At 41.9% G+C, this 11,155-nt stretch overlaps 1 protein-coding gene across 1 annotated transcript in view; it reads left to right on the top strand.

Annotated features, from left to right (window-relative positions):
- The window catches only part of LMBRD1 (LMBR1 domain containing 1), a 129,735-nt gene that overhangs the window by 10,902 nt on the left and 107,678 nt on the right, over positions 1 to 11,155 (top strand). The window contains exon 3 of the mRNA XM_007447201.1: positions 4,756 to 4,816. Within this exon, the coding sequence (XP_007447263.1) occupies positions 4,756 to 4,816 (61 nt within the window). The remainder of the gene's footprint in view (positions 1 to 4,755; positions 4,817 to 11,155) is intronic.

Here is an 11,155-nt window from a genome sequence, read left to right as displayed (position 1 = left end):
CCTGCTCTCAAATGCTTGTAATTTTATCTTAGAACTCTGTACTCTTCGCTACACCTTAAGTATATTTATGCACTTAATATTGACTAAGTATGAAATGTGTACCTGACAGAGATGTGGATGCTAGAGATTAACGATTACAACCAACGAGGCCGCTGCTCTCAGGGAGCTCACATTCTGTGAGAGCAGACCAACAGTCAACAAACAAAACAAGCTAGCTTCCTAGCGCTCCTGTGAGGATGCAGAACAGAGTGATGTGAGGCTCAGCTCGGTGGTGGGTGTTGAGGCAGGACAATGGGCTGAGGAGCGCCAGGCTGCCGGGTCCTGGAGGTGCGAACTGAGTGAGGGCCACCTCAGGGCGAAGCAGCAGCAGGTACAGAGGCCCTCAGGCAGATGTGCTTTTGGCCCGTTTGGCTGAGGTGTGGCATTGGGGGCCATGCTTTGCTACGAGCTGAGATGGAGAAGGTGGGGACAAGATTGTTTGCGACTTTTAGGCCATGTTAATTGGTTTAGATTTTCTTCTAAGGGCAATGGGAAGTTAGTGAAGGTAAAAAGTAAAGGTGATGTGGGTTAGAGGGGTACTAGTGGAGAAAAGTGATTAAAAGCGGTATGGATTTTGGAGCTAGAACTGCTTGGATTGGCTGATGGATTAGGTATGGGGGTGGAAGGAAAATGAAAACTAGAGATTAACGAAGCACTAAAGCCTAGTACACCTTAGAGAAATAGGGCAGCCTGGGGGAGTAATTAGACCTGTGTGTGCACACGGGCAAGTGAGGGATGTAGAAAAAAGAGCCGTATTTTGGACAAGTTACCTTCAAGGTGCCTATCATATGTATTCAAGTGCGGCGTCGAGCAGGGAGTTGAAGCTCCAGGGAAACCTTAGGGTTGGAGAGAAGTATCTGGAAGTCATCAGCATGTGCACGGTATTCAGAGCTATGCACTGTCCAGCAGCTGGGGAGACCGAGTGGTCAGACAAGGCTTGGCATGGGCCATGGATTCCAGAGCCTCGTCAGTTACCTGGAGCTGGCCCAAGGGGAGGGGCTGCAGCCTGGGAGGTGGGAAGGAAAACGAAAGAGGGGCTTCTCAGGAGAAGAATGTGTTTCAGGAAGAGTGATGCTGAGAGGTGGCGGGAGAGAGGCAGGGGAGTGACCGCTCTCTGGTGAAGAGCCGTCCCCATGGAGCCGCGGGCAGTTGGTGGGAGTGGCTGAGTGCGGGCCGAAGGTGAGGGAGCAGTGACGAAGGTGAGGGAGCAGTGACGGGGGATGCTGAGAGCTTTTCAGGAAACTCTGTCCTCCAGGGGAGTAGGAGGTGGGGTGGGGTGTGTTTATCTGTGGTGGTGGTGTGTCCTTTCATGGAAACTGCTAGAGCGTGTGTACTTCAGGGTTCAGTAGAGTGGGAGAGGTGTCTGGGAGGAGAGAAAGGGTATCGCTGCAGGTGCAGTGTCCCTGCGAAGGCAGAGGGGTGGGGACCCAAAGGGAAAGGGTTGGCTGTAAATAGTGCGCGTGCTCGGCAGAAGGCAGAAGGAAGGGCTAGCATTCGAGTACAGATGGCGGTCGGTTCTAGATTTGGGAGTGAATTGAGTAGCTCTCTTTTGTCCTCAGATTATTTGAGAGACTTTTAAGTCAGTGTTTGTCAACCATTGGCTTCTGTGCTGGGTGACCCTTGTCAGGCCTGTCCTGTGCGTTGCAGGTGTTTAGCAGGTCCTGCCCTCTGCCACTCGAAGCCGGTAGCCTACAGAGCCCGCCGCCACCCTCCAGCGTCTCCAGGACATTGCCAGGTGTCCATGGGGGACGGAGTCACCCCTGCGTGAGAACCACTGGTCTAAGGTGAGGTTATCTGGTAAAATTAAGGAGAGTCAAGTGTGGTTTGGGGTTGGGCCGAGCATTTCAGAAAGTCATCTTGAAGAATGGGAGAGGGAGTTTTACGTACTCGAACCGCTTACCTCTTTGTTCTGTGGGCTTTATATCCTTTTCCTTTCTTCTAAAATGTTCTTCTTTCGTATTCTTTACTTAGTATTAGTTCTTGTTTGTCTCACATTCCTGTGGGGCTTCTGAAGTTCCTTTCGGTCTCTACTTTGGGAGGCAGTAGCTTGTGAAATGTATCAAGGGCACAGCATTTCTCAAAATGTAGAAGAAGGAAGTTTCATAAACTAAGCTCTTTTGACAGTACATCAGATACCTTGGAGGCAAGACTGTATATAAAAGCCAAATACACAAATAGTACTTCAGTGATGTTGTATATTTTACACATATTTTTGCTTTAAAATAGTAACAGTAATGCTCTCTAACTGCCACAAGATTTGGTTAAACTAAAGAACGTTGGAGGGTAAAAGATACTAAATTTCAGTGAACCTTTGGCTTTAATTACCTTCAGACTTTCTACATTTAATCTTTTTCTGAGGTTGGGGTCTTCTTCAATTTTGAAGTTTAACTTTGTGATTCTCAATGGGTACGTTAATACCTCGTGGGGTTGTCTTGGAAATTGGTAGGGAGCTTGTGTGAGGATAGATGTAATTATCCACTGTTACAAAAAATCTTCAAGTTTGAAAAATCTTTTAAAATGTCTGTTTTGATGTATAAACAATCACTAAAGAAACAGAGCTTTTGGGAGTAGAAGCTTTGGTTGTGTTACTTGCGTCGTTGATGAAGAAATTTCCAGTCATTGGCTGGAATTCTCCCCAGTACTTTTCCAGTCCTGTGTGGTAAGCCCTGCGTAATGTTCTTTCCATTTTCCTGTAGTATATGTACAGTGTTTCTTTCATTACATTTTTTAGACAGAGATTGCGTATTGTTAAAACTATCGGTTGCAACTTGTTCTGTTTACCCACACTCAGAAGTACTTTATGGATATCCATATACACCTGTATGTTTTTCAGATGACTTTTAGAATCAGCATGGCAAAACACTCTACCCACTATTGGGATTTTGATAGGTAATATATAGTGTTTATGGATAAATTTGGAGGGGGTTGGTATTTACAGTCTTTTCATGTGGGAATGTATGATTTTTCATTTATTTGTATCTTTTTTTAATATTCTGTAATTGTTTCTTTATATAGTTAACATAATTTTAAAATTTAGGCCATTATGTTTTTTTAAAAATTTATTTGGGGCTTCCCTGGTGGTGCAGTGGTTGAGAGTCCGCCTGCCGATGCAGGGGACACGGGTTTGTGCCCCGGTCCGGGAAGATCCCACATGCTGCAGAGCGGCTGGGCATGTGAGCCATGACTGCTGAGCCTGCGCGTCTGGAGCCTGTGCTCCACAACGGGAGAGGCCACAACAGTGAGAGGCCCGCGTACTGGGGGGAAAAAAAAAAATGTTTTTTATTTATTTATTTTTGGCTGTGTTGGGTCTTTGTTGCTGCGCACGGGCTTTCTCTAGTGTGGTGAGCAGGGGCTACTCTTCGTTGCGGTGCCTGGGCTTCTTATTGTGGTGGCTTCTCTTGTTGCGGAGCACAGGCTTAGGCACGTGGGCTTCAGTAGTTGTGGAGCATGGGCTCAGTAGTTGTGGCACATGGGCTCAGTAGTTGTGGCTCACGGGCTTTAGAGTGCAGGCTCAGTAATTATGGCGCTCCGCGGCATGTGGGATCTTCCTGCACCAGAGATCAAACCCTTGTCCCCTGCATTGGCAGGTGGACTCAACCACTGCGCCACCTGGGAAGTCCTCAAGTTTTTCATAGTCTTAATTGCTATTGGAAAAATACTATTTTCGTTGTGTGCTGTGTGTCAAGGTTTGCATTTGTAATGCTAAATTTGGGGTTTCCACATTTTTGTTCTTTTAGGCATTGTCAATTAGAAATTCATAGATATTCATTGCTAGAGGTGTTTGTAGGTGAAAAAGGAAAAAAAAGAAAAACCTGAATTATTTTAGGAGAGTTAAATGTTTCCACTCTTCCTTAAGAGACCTTGTAAGTGGGATGTTGATACTGACTTGAACTCTTTAAAGTATTGATAGAACAAAATTGACCTGGATACTAATTTGAGCCTTGGTACTTAATTGCAATGACCAGTCACATTGACGCTCCAGGCTTAATTTTTTATATGCATACAATTAGGATAGTCAAAAAGGCTTGCTGTTATACCCCAGTTCTATTTCATTAATGTATAGATTTTTTTATTTGAAAAGATTTATTAGAATGAATTTTCTAAGTTAAAGTACTAAATTTAAATGACTAATTTAAAGAAAATGTGGGTTGAATGCTAAGAAGTTTATATTGACTGTTTTTAGGTATTTTAAAATATCTTGTTTCTAAACTACAAATCATACCTGTCACTCTGCACAAAACTGCATCACTATTTTCAGTTGCCTTTAGGACAGAGGCCAGAATACTTGGCGTGACTCACAGCTCCTCAAACCTAATGCCTTTTCCTCCCTCACTCCACCTGCTTTCTCTTCCCTTTCCAAAACCTCTTGTGAATCTATATTTTGCTTCCTGCAGGTTTTTCAAAGTCTCCATGTATGTTCCTTCATTCTCTTCCCTCCTTCCCACTGTGTTATTCCGGCCCCAGTTTAGTGGCCCTGGCCCATAGCTGCCTCTCCTTAACGTGCTTCCCCAGAACCATGTCGTCACGTTAGCTCAGCATTCACCTACTGAAATTGCCTGTTTACTTGTCTGTCTGTCACTTCTTGAGGGCACAGACCATACCTGTCAGAGTCGATGGTACATTTATAAGTGATATTCAGTCATATTAAAATTTAAGTATAATTGTTAAGCAAATGGCTGTTTCATTAATATTTCTATTGTTTCCTTTTGATCCTAGGACTGGGCCAACACTAATGTCAGCAGACGGATCGAGGACACCGTATTGTACGGTTACTACAGTAAGTATATTTCCACTTCATTGCCTGTCTGGGCTGCTCGCCAAAATGTAGAATAAAGCTACATATAGACTTTTTTTTTAATTGGAGTATAGTTGCTTTACAATGTTGTGATAGTTTCTGCTGTACAGCAAAGTGAATCAGCTATATGTATACACATGTCCCCTCTTTTGGATTTCCTTCCCATTTAGGTCACCACAGAGCACTGAGTAGAGTTCCCTGTGCTATATAGTAGGTTCTCATTAGTTATCTGTTTTATACATTTTATTGTATATGTGTCAATCCCATTCTCCCAATTCATCCCAAACCCCCTTTCCTGCCTTGGAGTCCATATGTTTGTTCTCTACTTCTGTGTCTCTATTTCTGCTTTGCAAATAGGTTCATCTGTACCATTTTTCTAGATTCCACATATATGCGTTAATATACGATATTTGTTTTCCTCTTTCTGACTTACTTCACTCTGTATGACAGTCTCTAGGTCCATCCACGTCTCTACAAATGGCCCAGTTTCGTTCCTTTTTATGGCTGAGTAATATTCCATTATATATATGTACCACATCTTCTTTATCCATTCATCTGTCAATGGGCGTTTAGGTTGCTTCCATGGCTATTGTAAATAGTGCTGCAGTGAACATTGGGGTGCCCAATGTTCCCACATTGGGAACATTGTGTGTTCCCACAGTGTAGGAGGGTTCCCTTTTCTCCACAACCTATCCAGCATTTATTGTTTGTAGATTTTTTTGATGATGGTCATTCTGACTGATGTGCAGTGGTATGTTGTTGTAGTTTTGATTTGCATTTCTCTAATAATTAGTGAAGTTGAGCACCTTTTCATGTGCCTCTTGGACATTTGTATGTCTTTGGAGAAATGTCTATTTAGGTCTTCCACCCATTTTTGGATTGGGTTGTTTGTTTTTTTGATATTGAGCTGCATGAGCTGTATGTATATTTGGGAGGTTAATCCCTTGTCAGTTGCTTCGTTTACAAATATTTTCTCGCATTCTGAGGGTTGCCTTTTTGTCTTGTTTGTGGTTTCCTTTTAATTCTGATATCACATTTGAGATGACTGTTTCAACACCATGAATAAGTAGTATAGAACTCATCTGGTCGTCCTGAAACTTCTATTACATACTTTGTTTCACTTAGGTTCACTTTCAGCCCTTCTTTGTGGAGGTTCCGTCAAGTTCCCTTAAATCTCTGCTCTCTTCCTCTGATACCATTGTTTGGGAACTTTCCCACTTGCACTCTTGATTTTGAAAATCTCAGTTTTCTAGAAATTTCTTCTATGTATTGGCACTAGTAGAGTGTACTGTCTGGGAGTTTGCAGCATCAGCCAGTTTAACCTGGGGGTCATGGTGGATTGGTGTGTTTTGTACTCTACAGAACCGATTAATCCGGGGGTGGTGGTGGATTGGCCCCTCCTTCCCTCCTTTCCTCTCTCTTCCTTCCCTAGTGTTGGATTAGAGAAGCTATTTATAATAACCACCTAAATGTTTTCAAAATTGTCTCTTTGAGTAAGTATGACTCGTGCTTTTATAAAAATGTGTAAGTGCTGAGTTAGGAAAGGGATGTCTTTTTTTTTTTTTTTTTTTCCAGCAATGAATCAAGAGGTTGAATAAAATTTCAGTAGGACACTGAAAAAAAAATCTGTAGAAGTTTCTGTTGATGGGGTAAGTTTTTCAGGGGTTTCATTGGGTTTTTAAAAAAATGAATTTAAAAATTAATTAATTTATTTATTTTTGCTGTGTTGGGTCTTCGTTTCTGCACGAGGGCCTTCTCCAGTTGGGCAAGCGGGGGCCACTCTTCATCGCGGTGCGTGGGCCTCTCACTATCGTGACTTCTCTTGTTGCGGAGCACAGGCTCCAGATGCGCAGGCTCAGTAGTTGTGGCTCACGAGCTTAGTTGCTCCGTGGCATGTGGGATCTTCCCAGACCAGGGCTCGAACCCGTGTCCCCTGCATTGGTAGGCAGATTCTCAACCACTGCGCCACCAGGGAAGCCCGTTACATTGCATTTTAACTTAGCTGCTTTGGCTCTAACTTTTGTCTCCTGATCTAAAATCTACAGGACCTATGAAATTCCATTTCTTTGGTACAGATTTCAGAAATATTTTTGTGGTATTTTAATATAGAATTTATTATTTCTAATGAATAAATTAAATGTATATCATACAATCTAGATTTGACCTGTTAAGTGAAAACTTTTGAAATGGTGGTATATTAAGCAGAATACAAACTTATTGGCAGGATATAAATCATTCTTCAAAAACAGTTGTGTGGGATGGGGCCTGTCTCCTGTGTAACACTACAGTGTATTTATGCTGTGGAACATGTGACAAGATAAGCCAGCTTTTATCTTAGTGCAGTCCAGGTTTATGAACTGTATCTTATCAGTGAACCTAGAGGCTAGTGGATTGATCCATTGTAACCAAGGTTACAGAGACTTCTACACTGGAATGTTAATTCAGCGGTCTTTCCAGTTGGTTTCATAGAGAGAATTAAGCCTACAGGAAGTGATCTGTGATTATTTTTCTTAATCCTCCCGAAGGATAGTGTGTTTCTAGTATCATTTTAAATGCATGGGAGAAAATTAATCATTATAAACAAGATGACTTAGGGATATAGGATTTGATCCTCTGTATAACTTGGGTTGTAGTGAGAAATAATAACTGCCTTGGGATAGGATAGTTGAGTCACTGATCTAGGGAAGAAATCTGCATGAGAAGCCAAATTATGAATAGATTTCTTGGTGACTATGGAATTGAAGCAAGAAGATTTAATTCAATAATATTAATGGTTGTTGTCATAAAGTTAGTTATATCCATTTTAGCTATGGCTGGTAGGCCTTTGACTTTGACTCAGATAATGCCCTACAGCTAGGAACCATAGCTTCTGAGATGGCTATTGTCCGCAAGCCCAGCCGTTTCCCAGAAATGCTGGATATTATCTAATTACATATTACATCTCTGATTCTGCATGCTGAGGACTAAGCAGACTCCAGAGAATGCGAAGCACTATTTTTATCCATTCCCTTCTGTGAGATTCTGTAGTTCATCTAGTCTCCCCTAACATATCAACACATTTTCGGTGTCTGACCTTCCCAGGCACTGTGCAGGGCTTTCATATTCAACACTTTCTTTGATCTTCATGAACATCATTTTGTGAAGGTATTTTCTACATTTTACAGGTGAAGAAATTTTTACCTAGATGTTAAAGATCACCTTGTTAGTGAGTGATGTAGCCCAGAGTGGGTATTATTTCCTAAGCTGGAGCTGCTTACCGTTAAGTGAGCTGCCTTTTAATAAATTGTTCTGGGGATGTTTGTTACCTCTGGGAATGCTTAGCCAGCCCTGAACCCTGGGGCCGCTTCAGACATCATCTGGAGACCTTTTAAATAGTACGGAATGTAGATTACATCCGCAGAGATTCTGATTTACTTCGGCATTCAGTTAATATCACCACTATTCTTATCAGAGAAGTGTTTATGTATTGGAAGGATGTAAGACTCAAGGTGCTGGATTCAAGTTTTCCAAAAATTCTGGTTTTCTCTTGACACCTCAATTTTTATCATTAGTAACAAATACTGTTACTTATTTTCTTTAAAGTGACAGGCTCACTTTATTCATTTATGAGAGAATCTGCCTAATATTCCAGTCTTAGCTATAGTTTTTCTGTCCGTTGTTCTTTCAAGTAAAAATGATATTCTTTGGAAAAAAGTGCCTAGTGTAGCTCACAACTGAAATAGCACAGGTGCTTCTCACAAGTACACTGTATATGTACTTCCCCAAACACAGAACACTGAAAAGACGTGCACTCAGGGGTGGACATCTCGGAATTATTTCTGTTTAGAGGGACTTTGCTGAATAAAAGTGCCCCCCCCGCTGGTGAGCGCTTGGAGGGTGAAGAGTATAGTAACTACTAGTGGAAAGGGAGACAGCATTCGTTGTCATGAAAATAATTTCACGTTGCGGATACCCTGCAAAGACCTTGCTGATCCTAAGGTCTCAAAACGACATTTTTAAGAAACTTCTGTTAGGTTAATGGAACTTTGGGTGTTTTTTCTGGAAAGTTTGTGGAAGTGAGGCCTGCTGCTTCTACCCACTAGATACCGCCAGCAGTTGATCAGTTATTACCAGTCTTCATTAACTGAAGCTGCCTGCAAAGGTACAGTTTGCTGGAGCTTGTGGAAGGCTGAGAGGGTAGAGTTGTTTCTGCCCCTTTGCCCTGTACTCATGGGGACCCTGCACACAGGAGGAGACTTCCTCATCTGAGGATGTTGTGCCCACCCCAGAAACATTAAGGACTTGTTTTTTTTCTCGTTCTGAAAGTTTTTATTTCTTCATCTGTGTCTTCAAATTTCTTTGATATTTTCTTTGAAAAAGTGTCTCTTGTCTGACGTTTTGGCTCTCAGTTCTGTTTTAATCTCATATTTGGACCTCTTATAAAATCTTTTATCTCTTCTGTATACGTCTAGCCTTTTATCTGAGCTCTATTTTTTTTTTTTGCGGTACGCGGGCCTCTCACTGTTGTGGCCTCTCCCGTTGCGGAGCACAGGCTCCGGACGTGCAGGCTCAGCGGCCATGGCTCACGGGCCCAGCCGCTCCGCGGCATGTCGGGATCTTCCCAGACCGGGGCACGAACCCGCGTCCCCTGCATCGGCAGGCGGACTCTCAACCACTGCGCCACCAGGGAAGCCCCTGAGCTCTATTTTTGATTTTGAATTTGTTTTTATCTTTAAATTCTTTCCTTTTATTTATTGTAATCTATTGTAAATATTAATTCTGTTTTCTCTATTCTTGAAATTTTTAGTTTTAATTCTTTCACCATCTACTTTCCTTTAATTTCTTTTAAGTGAATTTTCCTATTATTTAATCATTTTTCCTAACCCTTGTTTTGATTTTGTAGTGAGTGCAGGGGTTATAGAGATGGGGAGAGCCCAAACCAAGAGCAGGGATTGTTCAAGGCTGTCATGCTGGCTTGTCTGTAGTTGTCCTGTCACTTTCTTCAGAGACCCTTTCTCCTCTTGATGCTGATTTTTCAGGCTGTCATTTTTTGTCTACATATAAATTGAGTCATATACTATGTATTGTTTTCTGTTTGGCCTCTTTAGTGCTCAGCATTACATTTGAGACTTATCTGTATTGTTGCGGGTAACAGTACTTTGTTGATTCTCATTACTGTATAATATTCCATTGTAACAGCATACCATAGTTTATCCATCCTCATACTGATGATCAGTTGGGTTGTTCAGCTTTTGGCTATTTCAAATACTGCTGCTGTGAGGCTCTTGTATATATGTGTGTGGTGTGTGTATGTGTCTACTTATACATATAGATAGACACATATACATGTATATATATAAATATATACACTGCATTGTTTTCCACTGTATGGATACTCTTTTTCAAATAATCCCAGATAATTAGATATTTAGTACGTTCTTACTTTTTGCTGTTAAGCAATTCTATAGTGAAAATAGGAGACTTTGCCAAAGTGTGTGCATGTTTAGATGAGTTACGTTATGGAACTGAGGAAGAATAAGATGGACCAAGAAGGTGTCAAACTCCTGTTTCTATGCAGGCAATTTAGAGCACCTGAGAGAGTTTTTAGGAAGTTTCTCCTCACTCCCTATTGGTTAACTGGTGAAAAACTGTACAGTCATTTTGAACTTAGTATCTAATTTGTGAAGAGTGCCATGGGACCTGGAGGTCATCTTAACTTCTCTCTGACTTCTCCACCTGTGAGATGATGCTGGAGTAGTGCCTCTTCATCGTAGCAGGAGTGTGAGAAGTGTTAGTGCTGAGTAGGTGTTAATGCCGGGCAGACTTCTCTCGAACTTCATATCCCTGTGTTCAGTGGTCCATTTGTCAATTTCTACCAAGAAGTTAACATCTCTAACTTAACATTTCTAGAAGAGCTGATCCTCAATCTGTTATACTCTGTTCAGTGAACAGCAACGGGAAGAATAGAGTTGCTCAGGCCAGAAACCTTGGAGTCATCCTTGACTCTATTTTTTCACACTGTGTCACATATGGCAGTACATTCTCTTGTGTTTGACTTTCAGAATTTATCCATAATCTGGGAGTTCCCTGGTGGCCTAGTGGTTAGGATTTTGGGCTTTCACTGCTGTGGCCCCGGGTTCAATCCCTGGTTGGGGAACTGAGATCCTGCAAGCCATGCAGCACAGCAAAACAAAAAACAAAAACAAAATTCATCCAGAACCTGACCACTTCTCACTGCTGTCTTAGTCAGTTGGGGCTGCTGTAACAAAAGCATCGTAGGCTAGGTGGTTTAAGCAACAAACATTTATTTCTCTGAGTTCTGGAGGCTGAGAAGTCCAAGAT

Source organism: Lipotes vexillifer, unplaced genomic scaffold (assembly GCF_000442215.2).
Source record: "Lipotes vexillifer unplaced genomic scaffold, Lipotes_vexillifer_v1.1 scaffold1180, whole genome shotgun sequence".
Lineage (NCBI taxonomy): Eukaryota > Metazoa > Chordata > Mammalia > Artiodactyla > Lipotidae > Lipotes > Lipotes vexillifer.
Note: the sequence above shows the minus strand (reverse complement) of the source record. Positions and strands in the feature narration are given on the sequence as shown.